Source organism: Dasypus novemcinctus, chromosome 10, assembly GCF_030445035.2.
Source record: "Dasypus novemcinctus isolate mDasNov1 chromosome 10, mDasNov1.1.hap2, whole genome shotgun sequence".
Lineage (NCBI taxonomy): Eukaryota > Metazoa > Chordata > Mammalia > Cingulata > Dasypodidae > Dasypus > Dasypus novemcinctus.
This window is the reverse complement of record NC_080682.1, coordinates 15804645-15822358: the sequence shown is the minus strand read 5'-3', so window position 1 is coordinate 15822358 and position 17714 is coordinate 15804645. Positions and strand designations below refer to the sequence as shown.

The window sequence follows — 17714 nt, the reverse complement described above, 5'->3', positions numbered from 1 at the left end:
AGGGAAGAAAACCGATATTGGCTGAGAAACATTGAGGAGTGCCTAGAAGAATAAAAGCAGTCAAATTACAAGGACCTATGGATATCTGAAAGTCCAGTTAGCTGGGATATGTTTTATTATAAGTTAACAGATGTTAATATCTGAAATTCGTGAGTGAATGTATTTATTGGGTGCTACTTGCCAAGAGTAAACACTCAAGAAATGCTGTTCAGCTAATATTATTGCTATAGTCAATGACTCATGTCCTGAAATCAACAAGTCGCCCTCTCTTCTCCAATGGCAGGGAAGCGAATGTTGAAATAAAAATAATGAAAACATCGAGATGTCTTAAAAAGGCAAGGGCAAACTAAAGAAATAATTAGGACTATTAAATTTTGGTAATAATCAAGAATATATCAAAAAGGAATAAGTAGATAAATAGAAGCAAGTTATATAATAAAATTAAGAACCAAGGAAGGTAAATTTAGAAATGCCAGATTCTAGTGTTGTTTCATATAAAGAGAACAGAGAGAATGGAAGAAGCAATATTTCAAGAAACAATATAAGTACTTCCCATAAGTTAAAAAATTATGCAAGTGTCTTCAAATTCAAAGACCTGAATGCTGAGAAGGATTTTGTACACATGCATATTTACAGACACAGCCATCCCTATATAATCATAATAGAATTTAACAGCAAGGATAAATAGAAAAATCCAGAAAGATGAGAGAAAGAGAGACAGAGAGACAGACAGAGAAAGCTGTGATCCCTTTGAGAATATCAGAAAATACCACCTAAGAGATACTGTACCTTTCAACTTGTAAAATGCAAATCTGTGAATATTTATATTTTGTGAAATAAGCCTTCAGTATGAGAGAACTGCTCAGGTGGGATCTGAAAGGAAATTTCTTTTGAGTTTGGGGAAACTCATCTGGTGTGTGACGGAGAGAAGTAGCCTTGCTTGTCAAAGAAAAGGTAGCAAGAAAAGATGGAGGATGGGTGAAAAGCATATATGAAGGCACTGCCAGAAAGAGGAAATATATGTGGTGGGTGAGGAATGTTCTGTTATCGCTTCCTTTCAGGCAGAGTTATGGTTAAAATTCATCTTGATAATTTTGACCACACCAAAAAAACACAAAATTTCATTTTGTTATATGGTTCAGTACTCAGTATTGTGAATGATCAAAGAGCATGGGTGGAGGGAGCCAAAATGTGGATACAGTCAATTTTAAGGATTTCAGAATCGAGTATTAAGGATTTCAGAATCAAGTATGAAGAAGGTACTGGTGAAAATTAAGAAATGAAACAATTTGGAGGTCATTGGTACATGCCAGTTTCTGATTTGTATTTTGCAAACATCTGTTGCAAAGTTTTACAAAATAGCATTGTGTCCAAACACCATGCTCTAAACTGAGGCCATCCTCAGTCTGTTTCCTGTCCAAGTCTCATGTTTGATTTCCAGTTATTTCTTGTACATCCCTGTTAATTCAGGTCTATTTTTTTCATCGGATGTGGGGTAATTTCACTGAGGGAGAGGAAAGCAAATGAAAACTCATGTGTTATCTTCTCTGGGAATACCTTCTCTGAACTCTACCTACCCCTTTTCAGGTGGAATTGTTATACCCTCCCATGTGTTCCAGCAGCCTACAACATACTGGGTCATATCATATTATTTATCTTTGCTTTACTCTGCTAGATGGTGAGCTGGACAGGGCTGGGAGCAGGGTGTTCCTCTCTGCATATCATGGGCAAAAGCAACCCCTGGAATTGATGTGTTCATAAGTGAATGAAGTTTAGTTCTTAATTCCAGTAGTGCATTGATTAGATCCACCAATTCCTGAAGACACAATGGGCAGATGGTGCCTGGGTTAATGAATGTTTGTTATGAAAATTGTGCTATGTTAAAGCAAACATCTTTGTTTCCTAAAGAACTGAAGGAAATTCTGTCACTTCCCAGGAAGATAAAACAAGTGATTAGAGGTATAATGTGTAGTAGCTTGAGGTTAATTGAGGCATTCAAAGTTATGTCTGTAGTTAACTTGAAATAATAAGAGGACAAAACCTGTGAGTCTCATGTGTAATCCTTTTTACTATGTTCTTGCTGGCCATAGTATTGGAATGATCACATTAGTTTGTTCCTAACCCTAATTTAGGCATACTGCTCAGTCCAAAGCAGTTTAGACTTGCTAATGGGGTTTTTCATTGAGCTCACACCCCTTGGTGTTTTCATCATACCAGCCTTGCCATTATAAGAGGATTCTGAGCCCTTTCCACAACAATTAGGAATAGCACAGAGTCAGTCGAATGTTTTAGCATGTTTGGAGTCTGTGTGAAAACTTCTCAGCTTTCACATTCTGTCAGGGTTGCATCACAGTGAGAATCTTGCCTGGCCCAATTTCACAGACCATCTGATAGAGTGAGCCATATATATAGTGTCCAAAAGAAAGGAAGAGAGAGAAAGCCAAAAGGCATTAACATCAGACATAGAACCAGGAATTCAGAGAGACAAGCACACTCATGCGTGTAAACAATGCTTCAAACTTGGGTCTGTGCGTGAAGCCAAGTATGCTTAACTCAGGCAAGATGGGCTTTTCGAGGTACAGAACTTAAGGCACAGAAGTGGCTAGAATGGGACACAAGTAGAGAAAGTTTCAGAAGACAGCCACAGCTCTTTATGTTCTGTTGTTCTCTTGCTTTCTCAACCCCCACTAAAATATTTCACTTTTAGGTTCTGCAAGTTCTGTCCATCTCAGGCAGAATTATGCTCCAGGAGTCTCAAAATTCATGATTTTATATTTGTCTCTATTCAGTAGCCTATTCAGTTTTGTTATTCGTTTCTAACAAGGAACACCCTATTGATCTTAATCAGTTAGGATGCATAACTGCCTGACAAATGGCTCATGTGTGAAGATAGTCATCATTGTCTTGAGTCACCCCATCTTAACTGCCCATCTGGACCACACTGTGAGAGGAGCCCACCCAGTCCTAATGTAACAATATTCTTCCCCATGAGTAGTCTAGTTAATGAAATTGGAGATGGAAAGTACAAGCAGAGCAGACCTTGCTCTCCCAAGCCCACAACAGGCCTCCAGGTAGGTACAGGTCATTATTTCTTTTTTTTCTGTTCTCATGCTGGGCAGATGCCAATTCATGGTCTCAGACAGAGACCCATTTGGCTTAATTAATATATTGGGTATAAGGAAGCTATTTGCTATAATATCCTTGAGAAGCAATGGTTCTGTTTGTCTCTTGGGGACAAAGGTTTTACTCAGTGTATGTACTGGGAATAACAGATTTTTCTAGGAGTAGGGGCTCACATTGTGAGTATGAGGCAGGAGAGACCCTAATAGCCATAGATCTCTCACATCTGGGTTTGATATATGCTAAGGGCCAGAAGTTTTACAAAGTGACCTTGGTCTTCACCCTGGTCGGTCCTCCTAAGTCTCAATGGTGGGGTCCTGCCCTACCGTTTAGAAGAAATATGTTCCTGGAGTAAAGGGTTGATAGATGTGCATAATTTAATTTTCCTTTTCACGGATGAAGAAAACATATTGAGGCTTTCTATTAAAAGTTTTAAAAGAGGGTAAAGACAGAGCTCTTGAGAATCAATATGGGATTGAAAATGTTATAAAATTAAGTATATTCCAAAGCTTTAGAGGGAACACTATCTCTAGTTAGCCCCTTCTGAGGATGAAAATAGGGACAGAGATCCAAATAACACTTCAGAGCCATTCCTTTACTGTCCCTTGTGCATATGAAAGTGGGTGTACCCTTGACAAAATATATTCAAATACATTTCTATGCTAAAAGGTCTGTGAGATGCATTGGTGAAAGTATTGGATTATTTTCATTTTTGTTCATCAGCATAGATTAATGGGACTTGGCAATAACACTGGTTGGAGAATCAGAAGACTTGGTGTGTTTTGTCCCATTTAATCACTGAACAGATAATGATCTTGGGCAATTTATTGGGCCCTCTGAGTCCTTACAATGAAGGTTTTAATTTCAGGATTGATTTGAAAGCAAGTAAACAAAATTCCCCCTTCTGTCAGCCTAGGACTTCACACAACAGTTAGAAAAGTTTATTACTGAATTTCGTTTTTTTTTTCCTTCAAAGTATTGAGCTCTCAGAAACAGCTTTCCATGGTGATATCCCAAAGAGGAAGGCTGTGCTGTCCCCACCACAACGTACATGGCTGACATTTTTGAAGAATGAACTGGAATTTCTGGGGGTGAGTGAGAGTCCTCCAACCTCACATGGAGTAGTGCTGGCTCTAGGAAAGAATATTTGGTTTTATCAGCAAATTTCCCCTCTTGGGTTCAAGAGGGAGTGAAAGTCCTCTAAAAGAAACTGATAGATGAAGAGTTACACTAACTGGGTTCTGTTGGAAAGAGAGAAGCATTTCCTCATGAAGCCTTTAGATTACTAGGACAAGAATGACAAACGGAACTTACCAACTCTGGTCATTTGCTGGTGGGTGCGTGTAATACTTTACTATGAAGGATTCAGTATATATATCTTCACTTAGATGAAAAGAACAGCTACTGATATCTTCCATGATTATAGCTATAAGGGCACATAAGAAATGCATTGATCAGCCATACATTAGGTAATGGCTATATCAATTTTTACAGTGGCCAGGGGATACTAGAAAAATCTCATGTTTGGATTTTTTCATAAGTACTGCCTAAGACTCCAAAATTTCCTCATATTTGGCCTCAATTGTAAGGACATTGATGCAATATTGGGGAGTATATCTTCTTATTCCACAAGGCCTTTGTGTTTTTCTATAGGTAACACAGATTCTGATTGGTTCAATATGCCTTTGTTTTGGAACAATTGTCTGCTCTATGCTTAATACTTCGGAATTTGAACCAGCCATTTTTTTATCATTTGATGCAGGCTACCCATTCTGGGGAGCATTATTTGTGAGTATATATATCTATAAATTATTTCTGAAATAACAGTGCACATAGCTTTTCTCTTACCCAGATCTAACCAACAGTTTAATCTCCAGTATTAAAATAACATTTATCTATAGACACAGTTACAGTTTATTAAGTATTTTTTCTTATATTTACTCATTAGCAACAACAAAAGAGCCTTACTATAGTTACTATTGGTTAAACATGTTAGTCACATTTTTATAACCACAATTTATCAGATAAGAAACTTGAGACTAATAGATGCTAAATGAGCTGCTCAAAGGATATTTAGCTAATAAAAATCAAATCTAAAGTGTCAGAATCAATTTCTTGTGAACTGTCCCTAACACTATCAATAAACTTATCTTAGTGAAGGGAGAAGAAGGAGATTGCTAGGTAAGGAGAACAAGGTCATTAGGCATTTTGTTGAATGTCTCCTGATTCCTAGAAACTCAGAAGCTTTCTCATGGTATCTCTTTTAATCTTTATGCTGTCTGGAAAATAAATGTCTGAATGAGATCACAAATATATGTAGCTTTATTGAGGCTTAGTCAGCATGCAGTATTTTGTACATATTTAAGGTGTTCAGTTTTGATATATGTACACACCTGTGAAACCATCACTACATCCATGTAATGAACATATTGATCACCCCCAAAAGTTTCATTGTGCCCCTATGTAACACCCTCCTTCCTCCACTCCCTGTTTCCCCACCTCTCAGCAACTGCTAATCCATTTTCTGTCACTATGGATTAGTTTGAATTTTCTAGGTTTTATATGAATGGAATTGTATACTGTGTGCTCTTTTCTTTCTGGTTTCCCTCACTCAGCACATTTATTTTGTGATTAATCCATGTTGTTTGTGTATCAATACTTCATTCACAAGGATAGACATTAACTCTTAAAAAACTGTGCTTTGGGCTGGCACTCTACTAAATACTTAGTACTTAGATCACTTGTTCAGGACTTTCCTTGAACCTTTGCCGTATTATATTTGAAATTTCTCTCTACTGGCTCTTTAGTCCAAACACTTTTCCAATCTATTTTAGTTGGAAGGATTTTTGTATCAGAAATTAGATAAAATCACTAAAAGCAGAAATTGAATATAGTCATTTAAAGTGTTTGTGTTGTAAGTTTCCTAGCTGCTAAAATAAATAGCATTTAATGTGTTGGCTTAAACAATGGGAATTTATTGGCTCATGGTTTTGATCTAGGAGAAGTCCAAAATTGAGGGCATCAGCAAGGAGATGCTTTCTCTGAGAACTCTTTGGCATTCTTGGGCTTGCTGCCAGTGATCCTTGTTTTTTTTTTTGTCACATGGCAATATACAAGGCAGCATCCTCTCCTTTCTCTTTCAGGTTCCATTGACTTCTAGCTTCTGGCTACTCCCCATGGCTTCTCTCTCTTTCTGACTTTCCACTCTGCTTATAAAAGACTCTAGTAATTTGGATTAAAGCCCAACCTGATTCAGTTTGGCCATGTCTTACCTGAAGCAACATCTTGGACAGATCTTATTTACAAGGGGTCCACATCCACCAGAAGGAGGACCAAGACCAAGACCATGTCTAAACTTAGTTGCACAATTCAATCCATCACAGCTTGTTAGGTGTCTCTCAACCCATCAAACACTCTGAGTCTTTAGACAATTATTTGAGATTGTATTTTAATTTATCTTTTCACTAAACCTTTTACTATGTAAAATTTCATAATTACTGTATGTATACATGATATATACTCTGGAGATTTATATGCCAAAACCATATGATTCTTGCCCAAAGCATTTAACAGTCTAAGGCAGAGGATGTGCTTACAAACAAATAATAAATATTGGGCTCACTAGGAAGTATAATGGGTAGCTTTAGAGAGGACTCAAAATTTTACTAATGTTTGAATATTCACTTTTCCCCCTCCCTTTTGGACAGTTTGCTATTTCTGGATTTTTGTCAATTATATCTGAAAAGAGAAATATAACTTATCTGGTGAGTTGTAATTTTGACTTTGCCCATCATTGAGAAGGTAAGAAACGGTGAATTTTGGGAGACTTGGTGGAAACATGTCTTCATCTCTATGTTATTAGTGAATATGAATATATTTTTTTTCTAATCTATTTTCAGTTGGAACGATTTTTGCATCAGAAATTAGATAAAATCACTAAAAGCAGAAATTGAATATAATCATTTAAAGAACAGAAAAGTAACATTACCTTGCCAATTGTTTACAAAAATACAAACAAGTCCCCACACCTTTCTTGTCCTTGAGACTTATTCATATGCTCAAATGAACGATAACGTTCCAATCAAGGGGACTATGTGAAGAGAGCCCACATGTGTCAGCATGCCAGTGTGATTCTTCCTGAAAAAAGGTAGCAAGAAAGTGACAGATGCTTATTAGACAATGGGAATATTTTCAAGATTTCCCTTTTAAACCTGTATGTTGAACCATTGCAGAGTTGGCTGTATGCGTGCAGCCCTGAAATGCGGATGGGTTTACCAAATGCCCTGGCAGGTTGCAGGCCTGGGTCCGAGTGTCATTTACCAACAGGCATATGGAAGATTGGGAGCAAACACTGTCAGCAGCATAGTGGGAGCAATGGGCATTGCCATGCTGATCCTCAACCTACAGGAAAGCGCCAAGTCTATCCACGATTGCCCAGAAACTGATGAGGATGACTTTTGCTTGTTAACCTTTTTTTCCATGGTACGTACTTCATGTGGGAAGGCTAAGATCCTGGGTCTTAATCTAAGTAAGACAACCTCCCTTCCTTTGCCATGAACATGATCACACACGTTGGTGTTCTGAAGGCTCCTCTGTCCTAGGCCACGTTGGGCAAGGTTATCCCTGGTAAACTTCTCCAGGTTTTCCCGAGTATGTGCCACTTTATAGGAACTGATCATGTGGGAAGTGATGAAAGCAGTGGCAGTGGTAAGGGGACACTCTTTGGGGCATCTACCTTGTGGCTTAATTGTCCTTTCTGTTATTTTTCAACAGGAAATTGTGATGATCATCCTGTTTCTCACTATTCTGGGGTTTTGTGGTGCGGTGTCAATCATAGTCTATGGAGTCGGAGAAATTCTCAAAAGAGCTAAGTTAAGTAGGGGCAGGATACTCCATCCCCATTGTCAGCCTAAGGGATCTGAGTTTTATCCTTTAAAAATAAGGCCCAGATTTTTCTGGAACATTTTTTTCCCAGAACATTGTTTCTCCAAGTTTCTATATTTTGGTTTCCAACTCTAATATTTCCAGCCACATTTTATACCCATAAGAACCACAATCTTACAGTAAAGTCCCCTGATTAGGGGTTAGGAAAATAAGATCTCCGTAACTTTAGAAAATGCAGATGCCTTGAAGTGTTTTGAGCATGAGAGAAGAATGTGCAGGTGACATGTGATGGAACCACTCAGGTATCTGGGCTGCTATTCTGTGCCAAGATAGCTCCCTTATACTCCTTCTTGCTCACTCCCATTTTTTATTATTTTATTTATTTATGTATTCTTTTTACCTTCCCACTCTTTCCCATCTTTCAAGTTTCCATCCTCCCTAACTCATTACTACCACCTGAGCTTCCAATTGTGTCCCTATCCATTCCACCTTTGACATGAGAAAAAGAATCCCGCTGATTTGCCTTCCTCCTTTGGTTTTTCTTCTCTAAAACAAGTATACATGTTTTCTACACATGATATTGCTGATGAGAACAGAAAAAGAGTCAGAGCCCCATTCATTTTGTCATTCATCTAATATTTACCAAGTAGGTGCAACAAGACAAATACTGCTCTTGTACTCTTCACCAAAAGTTTAAAAATGAGCACAAGAGACCCAGTGTTTGTTGTCTTAGTGTTTTTAGAAGAGAGGGGGAACACATAACCAGCAATAACAATAACAGTTAGTAAATGGTAAGGCATTAGTACACGGAGGGAATTAGAGTAGAACTGGCAAATAAACTGAGTCCTGAAGAAGAGAGGAAAGAAAAGGTGGAAAACAAAGTTATGCAAAGAAATAAAAAAAGTAGAAGATTAAAAGAAACAAAAGAAGTTCAGTATAGTTAACAAACATTAGGAAGTTAAAAATTACCACAAATTTTACAAAGCAGCACTCATCTTAGATTTTTCTGGAAAATTGTCTGCCCTTTTGTTATGGCACCTTATTCCTAAGAGTGATGTTTATCAACTTATCCCTCTCCTAGTTCCTCAATGACTCCTTGTTTTTTAAAGAGTATTTCAAAATCAGTAAGCCCTTCTCAGATGGATTATATAAAGGAAAGAAAGCCTAAAGCCAGGCCAACAATAAAAGAGAGAAACTATTTTTACAGTCAGTTACCTTTGTGATTCAGGTGCTCTCAGTTCCATTGTGGAGTAGAGAATCATTCCCATACTAGACTCACACCTGACAGTGGGAACTTTAGCCTGTCAGATAAAATGCATGCTCTGTTCTCTGCAGAAAAATAAAAGAGCTCACGAGTTATATTTGCATGAGTCATCCAAAGATACTACAAGAGTTACGAAAAGAGTTGTAATGCATTGAAAAAGCAATAGAATAGTATCTAGGTTCTCTAATGCAAGGTCCACAAACTTGCTATGAAATTCTGACTGTATAATATTGGACCTGCTCTAGGACTGTATACCAAGTTTTCATAGTGCCAGTTTTCACAGAGTTTCAGAAGACAAGAATAACAAATAACTAAAAAAACCCAGTACAATGTGGTATAACTCAAATACAGACTCTATTTCCCATAATACAAGATAATTGTGAAAAGAATAAAGGACATAAAATATTGCTGTCACTCTCAAAGGTGTGTGTATGTACTGAATTGCAATGACACATGTGAAAATGACTCCGCAAATATATGAGTTGAATCTGAGTTTTAAAAAATTACCTATGTCATCCCCTAAGTCAACCAATATGTAATGAACATACACTTATCCAAATCTGACAGATGAAACATTCTATCTGTCCCCTTTTCCTGAAGCATTCATATCTGGCTGCCTTTTTTGATAACTTTCTTCCAAAGATAAGATAGCAGGTACAACTTCTTCCCAAAGATGCACATGATTATAGACATGCCTCAGTATAATACTGTACATATTTGCAAAGTAGTAATTTCTCCAGAAATTCTCATAATTGGACTCTGTTCTCTATTCAAGATAACTGCCTCAGAGATTGGCTCTCAATCCATTCCAGACTCATCAGATTCCTTCCTGGGAAATGTGGAATTATATGAAGAGATTTGAGTTGCAGTCTAGATATTATTTGATAGGAGAGGTAGAAATTCAAAAGTTGCTGCAGCTGAGTTCTGTAATATGGGTTGAAAAGCAAAATTATCACTTTTCAGGGTAAGATAAAATAGTATTGGATATTCAGAAAGAATCATAAATGAGACATGGAGAGAAATGATTTCCCAGTCTCCCTACAGTGTATCAGCCCTTAGTTGTAGTTCATTCCTGAAGCCCTACTAATATCTCAATTTTAAAAGTACTTGAAATGATCTTATATGTTCATAATAAATTTACATTTTTACCAAAAAAAAAAGATAGTACATATACCAAAGTGCAGATACATAATTGTCTCACCAACTTGTCTGTCACAGATGTGTGGACAATCTGGCTTGATTTATTGGTGATAGAGGAAATAATTAGATTGTAATGAGAGAATATGTGAGATTTGGAAAGAGGATAAGCTCCTAGAACAAGTTTTCAGGTGATGGAAAATAATTGGTGATTGATATCAAATGATATTTCCCCCATCAGGTTCCAGAAGATCGTCTTTATGAAGAACTAAACATCTATTCCCCGATTTACAGTGAATTGCAAGAGGGTCCGGAAACTTCTCCTCCCACAGAGTAATAAGAATCTTGTGTCTAGAACATTCTGATTTACAGTAAAGGGTCCAGAAAGTCAAGGTCTTTGTTTAAGGGGTTACTGTCAAAAGTCCTATTCTTTCCATGATCTGCCAATTTTACATTAGGATTTATTACTCAAAATAGCAATATTTTGTTTTCGTTGTTTCTGTTTATATAAATATCACCCTCTATTTCTAGTAACTATGGACTCCTATTTTTATTGTTTTCTATGGCCATCTCTCACTCCTGCTTTCTGGGAAGTCAACATGTACTAAGTAAGCATTTGTTGTATGCCTAATTGTGCACATAGAGAATACAAGGGAAAGACTGGTTGAGAAATAAATTAAACTTTGAGAGATTGCTAATATTTGGTTCTTAGTCCTTTTTAGAGTTCACAATATCTTGCAGATGTGCACAATATTTGCCCCCCACTAGACTGTAAGCTCTTTAAGAGCAGGATCCATTCGACAAATATTTTCTGAAACCTGATTGTTTTGAGTTTATCTACCCTTGTCTCCTCTTTGTGTAGCTCAGTATTTCACACACAGTGGGTACTCTATATATTTAAGTAGTGGATGAATGAACTTCGGTGGCGAGGGGGGTTTCCACCAGGCCAGGTCAGAAGCAGACTAGAAAGAATAAAAAGAAGGATTGTAAAGTGAATTTGAAGGTAATAGTGAGACCAAATGGGGTAATATTAGGAATATAGTTAGGGGAATAGTCAGATGGAGATTTGAATACAGAATATACAGACATGTATTGAACAATTTTGGTTGGTCCATATCATATTAGGAGTGAATGTTCCTTGCTCGCTCTTAATTTTATTATATGAAAAAAAACAATATGGTATGGCAGAAAGATAACTGAACTTATGAAATGCAGGGAGTCTGAGTTTGAATCCCACCCTCATTGTTTATTAACTACATGAGTCATGGCAAAGCATTTAAGCTTTTACTTAAGATAGGGTTTCTCATCTGTAAAATTAACATATTAGGAATAATTTCCCTGTCATAATTAAAGACTTTCTGTGGGAAGCACACACATATAGACACACACACACACATTATAAATTGAGGCTGTACTAAAAAAATATTATCATATAAAGTTATAATTTATATATATACATATGCTATCTTCAAATATTAGTGATTCTTAATAGTATGAATTTCAAATCCATTTTATCCTCTTTAAAGGTCTCCACTCTTTAATCCCACTACAACATTCTCTTTAATATGCTTTGTGCTTGATCTCACACCAGCTCTCTGGGTTGAAATGTTCTGCCCTCTCTGTTGTGCTTGCTTGAATTTCTTCTTTATTCAACATATATCTTGAAGTACTGAATTTTTAAGTTTTTCTAGTCAAGAACATTCCCCTTTCTAGATGATGAGTTTTTTCAGATGAAGTATTATGGTTTATATGTTTTATATAATGTATATAATATATATCCAACATGCATGTCAATAAATAAATATATGTATTACACAAGTATTACTTATTTTTTAAAAAGATTTATTTGTTTTTTTAAATTTATTTCTCTCCCCTTCCCCCCTCCACCCCAGTTGTCTGTTCTCTGTGTCTATTTGCTGCATCTTCTTTGTCCGCTTCTGTTGTCATCAGCGGCATGGGAATCTGTGTTTCTTTCTGTTGCTTCATCTTGCTGTGTCAGCTCTCCGTGTGGGCGGTGCCATTCTTAGGCAGGCTGCATTTTCTTTCCCGCTGGGTGGTTCTCCTTATGGGGTGCACTCCTTGCGCGTGGGGCTCCCTTACGCGGGGGCACACCGTGTGGTGTGGCAGGGCAGTCCTTGTGTGCATCAGCACTGCGCATGGGCCAGCTCCACACAGGTCAAGGAGGCCCGGGGTTTGAACCACGGACTTCCCATGTGATAGACGGATGCCCTAACCACTGGGCCAAGTCTGCCGCCAAGTATTACTTATAATACATGAATTTTTTTGTATACAAATATTTCACCTCCCTTCAATGATAAGAAATTTTGCAAAGATATGAGCAAAGTCTCACCATATCTATATTGCCTAAGTCACCAGCACATTGCTCATCAGCATTGTTCAATAATATTTGCAGATTGATGAGTAGGCAGTAGGGAATTTTATTGTTACCCAGTATCTGGTGAGATGGGTAGGTGAAAACAAAGAGATTGTAAGTGGAGAGATCTTTTAACTGAAACATTTGAGGTAAAAGAATCATAAGTTGATGAAGACCTGAACTAAAGTGAAGTCAGTGAGAATAGAGAAAAATCATCTTATATAATTAGTAGATCATGTTAACCAGTTGAATTAACAAGAGCAATTGGTTGAGTGACTACATTATGTGGTTGAGTCCAAGATTAAAGGAGAAAGCGTGATAATGTTAAAAAAAGTGATAGGAAGTCAGAAATATTAATTGGTTGGAGTAGAACACAGACCTACATTTAGATCAGTTTTAGACTTGGTTTGGGTTAGACCAAAAGGACATGCAATTTGGAAGAGTCTGAGGGCATTTAATATAGAGCCCTGGTAAAGATGAAATTTTGTGATAAGGTCATTATTGGAGAGAAAATTACTAATGAAGGAGATTAACATTTTAACATCTTAAAATAGAAATGAAGCCAAGTTGATCTTTGCTTGTACATAATCAGGGGAATAAATGAAAGGAAAATAATCTAGATGGAAGATATAAAAATTAGTAAAGTGCATTGTAAAAGAGTAGACTGTAGGTAGCACACAGTAGGAAGTTTCAACAAAGAGAATATAATGAACTAGTATTATCAATCAACATCTGTTGGCTTAGACAAGGGCAAAGTCCATGGTGATAAATGAGCTCCAGGAAAGACATGGTGATGAGACAGAAAATAGCAATGAATGCAAAAGGTGTAGAGGAATTCAACACAGGGGTATGATGGTGAGTAAAAGAATAAATGTGCAGAGACATTCACAAAGAGAGAAAGGGAGTATAGGTGATATGAGAAATATGATGGTAGATAGTGCAGAATAATTAATCAAAGTAAAATGAACTTGCTACCATTGTGTTTTTGTTGTTAAGAAAATAAAAAGTAGTTCACAACTTTAGCCTAAGTAGAAGAGGGATGGTGAACCAGTTTGGGAATATTCAACACAATTAATAAGATAATTAATTATTATAATTAGTTAATAATTATAATAATTATATAATACCAAAATTCAGAAGTGACAGGTAGATGTTAATTTCTCTTGAGAGAGAAAGTGACATGAAAACCACACAAATATTTTCATATTTTCTGAAATAAAATTTTCTGAAAATCTGACAGAAGAGTGAAAGAAAACCTATTTTTATTATGTAACTGCTAAGCTGCATCTCCATTTTTGATAATCTGTAAGTAGTAATCATAACACTCCCATGGCATATACACACACCCAGGCTCCTGAGCCTGGTTTACCAGGACCTTTAGAAGAGGATCCAGTCTAGTTCTACTGCTGCTTAGTCTATTACACTCATCTTTCTCCCATTTGATGCAGATTTTAAGCACATGAGTGTACTATAACTTCCTATATATATCACACACTTTTTTTTCTCTCAAGATCATGCTGATAGCTCCTGACTCTGCCTACTTTTCATCATACACATACCTTAAGTATATATATAACATGTTCCTGGAATATTCTTTGCACTTTCATTGTCCCTGATTTATTTTCTAATGTTCAAAATAAAGTTAATTTTCTCCATGAAGACTCCTTAGGACATACCGATTCATTCAGCCTTAATTTCATGTGCCATAATCACTTTACCCTTTGATGCAATATATTATCCTTTATTGTTAGTGTACCTGCAATTTCCTTACTGTATCCTCATTTATTAGTATTGTGCAATAAATTCAAGTCATTAAAGTTGATTTCTTTTCTGCACTTGTTTTGTATATGAGGGTGAAGGATTGTCCAAGAATGATGGGGATTCAATGATTCTATGGATCAGAACAGTTTCTAGAGTCCTTTTTTTATCAACCCTTCACATCTGAATTAAAAAGCCTCCACATATAAAGCATTATCCTTGATACTTGAGGAAATTTAATAGTTATTTCTACCTCTGGGTACTTTTGACCTAAAGCAGATACCAAATAAGACAATCTATAAACAATCACATAGACAGAAAATAGACTGTGAGGACAATTACCGCCAACTCTTGTCAATAAATAGTAGGATAAAGTTGAAAGAAAACTGGATTGGCATTCAGGTCATACAAATTAGTCCTAACCTTAATGTAATTGTTATGAGAACTTGGAAAAGTCTTTTTCCTTTGTGGACCTTAGGTTTTCCACCTGAAAATGAGCAGTTTGGAACAAAAGTTTCCCAACTGTTCTTCTTCTTTCCATATTTAGTATTTTAGATACTAAATATAATCAGTAATCAAAATTACTAAGTTAATGGCTGGAGTATCCATCAGAGCTAATTAACAAATTAAATCAAATGCACCTTCAAAGGAGCAACCCTTCATCTTGGGTAAAGATTTGTGGGGTCCAGCTGAATACCTGGGACAATCATACTGATTCTGACCTACCTGATAGAGGCAGATAAAGGACTCTTTCTGAAAATTGTCTTAGAAATAAAATTTTATAAATCACTCCCATTCTAGGAGGTATGTATCTACCTACAGAAATCACTAATAAAACTGGATACCAGTTCATAATTTTCTCCTTTTTTAGAGTTTTGTGGTAAATTTATATATGCAAAAGTGTGAGAGTCCATTGGTAGTAGCCTTCTCTGCTACATCTCTTTTTTTAAGGCCATAAGCTAATTTATACAAGAATAAATGCAATTTCCCAAGGTCATGTAGCCAGTACGTTACAGAGTGGGGTTGCAGACCCAGACTAGACTGAATTCAGTGCCCATACTTTTTCACTCATCTTTATTACTTCTCTTAGTCTTGGGAGGTGTGTAATAAATGGGTCCTATCTCCCAGGTGATTGTTCATTTTTGGGATAACATGGAGTGTTAAGTGGTGAGATAGTTCCTATGTAATTATCTCTATGTAACCACTGTTTAAAACCTGGATATGGGAACTTCTTCCATGAACTCTGCCATCTGGCACCTGGAATCATCTATTTCTAAGCCTCTATCATCATTTGTTATTTTAGATCCTGTCTCAACTAGAATGGATGAGACCTATATGAGTCTGGTAAAGATAAATATCCTCTCTTCTTTGTGAGATAAACTCCCCTGAATCAGATAGGAGGGAATCATTTCCCCTAGACTTCTTCTCAGAAATGAGGGCAGTGCTCAATAGACGCTGGGTATAGCCTTGCTTCTCTGAGGGATTTGTTACAGAATAAATGAGACTCTTTTTTTTTTAAAGAATTATTTATTTATTTCTCTCCCCTTCCCCCCCTCCAGTTGTCTGCTTTCTGTGTCCATTCGCTGTGTTCTTCTGTGACCGCTTCTCTCCATATCAGAGGCCCAAGGAATCTGTGTTTCTTTTTGTTGCATTATCTTGTTGCGTCAGCTCTCTGTGTGTGCGGCACCATTCCTGGGCAGGCTGCACTTTCTTTCACACTGGGCAGCTCTCCTTACGAGGTGCACTCCTTGCACATGGGGCTCCCCTACGCGGGGGACACCCCTGCGTGGCAGGGCACTCCTTGCGCGCATCAGCACCGCACATAGGCCAGCTCCACACAGGTCAAGGAGGCCTGGGGTTTGAACCGCGGAACTCCCATGTTGTAGGGGGACACCCTATCCATTGGGCCAAGTCCGCTTCCCTAAATGAGACTCTTACCTCGAATGGGATGGAAATTGGTAGTCCAAGCAGCACCAATAGTACTACTTAAAAATACCCAGGCTTTTGGAATTATTTTGTCTCCTCAGAGCAAACTGCAGCAATTTATCAAGGAAATTAAAAAGCCCTGCGGATAAATGAGCCACAGACCTATAGGTCCCTCTCCTCTTCAGAAAAGTCTAAAGAGATTATGAGCAATTGTGCAACCTGATGGCAATTTGCAGGCCCTATGAGTGTACAGCTGTGACTCTCTGGTGTCTGATGATTAGCTCAACTGAGCAAACAAATAGTGTGTTTGCACTTCAGCTCTAACATGCTGCCTGAGAGAATGAACAGAGATAGCCATATGCTGGTGTCACCTGATCTGGAATTTACCAGGTTGGAGCAGCAGCTGAAAAATGGAGCAGAGCAGGACCCAAGTTGACCATAGCTGTCTTGGTTGAAAGACAGTGACTAAGACAAAGAACACAGCCCTGACATGAGTAGCAGTGAATTGAAAGGGCCCTGATAGATTAGGGATGAACAGATGCCAGGTGACAAGTTCATCTCTATTCTGGCTCCAGTGAATCATCTGACATGCTCTGTTTACTTGTTTATTTTTCCCCAAGTCTGTAATAGGGATAATAAAGATAGCAACAGAAGAACACTCACAGTAGTTCTCTGGCTTGGATGTAATCAGTGTCAACAATTCTATTGTGGTAGGAAAGGCAAAGTTGAAGCTCTGAAAACTACCCTAACGTCTGGCAATTCTTATAAGTCTGGCGAATGACAGTTTGGGAACATCCTTAGATTCTTTTTTTAAAACTTTGTTTTTAAAGAAGTTTTAGATTACAAAAAAGTTACATAAAAAATATAGGGGATTCTCACAGTTCTCCCCCTCTCTCCTCACATTTCCCCCTATTAATAACATCTTACATCAGTATGGTATATTTGTTAAAATTGATGAACAAAAATTGAAGCATTGTTGCTAGCCATGGTCTATAATTTACATTATGGTTTACACTTTGCACCGCACAATGGTATAGATTTTGACAAAATGTATAATGGCCTGCATCTGTTACTGCAAAATCATGCAGAACAATTCTAATGCCCTAAAAATGCCTTATGTTCCACCTATTCTTAAATGATGCTGGGTTGTGGTGGTTGCATTCCCATTTAGATTAACAATTTGGCCCCTGCCAAAAATAAATGGATAGACCACCCTCAGTGGTATGCTAGTAAACTGACTATCTGGGCAAA

At 37.3% G+C, this 17714-nt stretch overlaps 1 protein-coding gene across 1 annotated transcript; it reads left to right on the top strand.

Annotated features, from left to right (window-relative positions):
* The first annotated feature begins 2880 nt into the window (after positions 1-2880).
* On the top strand, positions 2881-16899 carry LOC101417880 (high affinity immunoglobulin epsilon receptor subunit beta). Its single transcript, XM_058306192.1, has 7 exons — positions 2881-3071; positions 4097-4211; positions 4774-4908; positions 6828-6884; positions 7447-7602; positions 7894-7996; positions 16745-16899. The coding sequence occupies exons 1-7, from the start codon at positions 3004-3006 to the stop codon at positions 16897-16899; spliced, it is 789 nt and encodes a 262-aa protein (XP_058162175.1). The 5' UTR covers positions 2881-3003.
* Positions 16900-17714: the final 815 nt, after the last annotated feature.

Excerpts from the sequence above, each read along its gene's own strand:
- LOC101417880 (XM_058306192.1), top strand. The coding sequence starts at position 3,004 with ATGAAATTGGAGATGGAAAGTACAAGCAGAGCAGACCTTGCTCTCCCA. Across the intron at positions 4,212-4,773 it reads ATGAACTGGAATTTCTGGGG|GTAACACAGATTCTGATTGG; the intron begins GTGAGTGAGAGT and ends GTTTTTCTATAG. Across the intron at positions 4,909-6,827 it reads CATTCTGGGGAGCATTATTT|TTTGCTATTTCTGGATTTTT; the intron begins GTGAGTATATAT and ends CCTTTTGGACAG.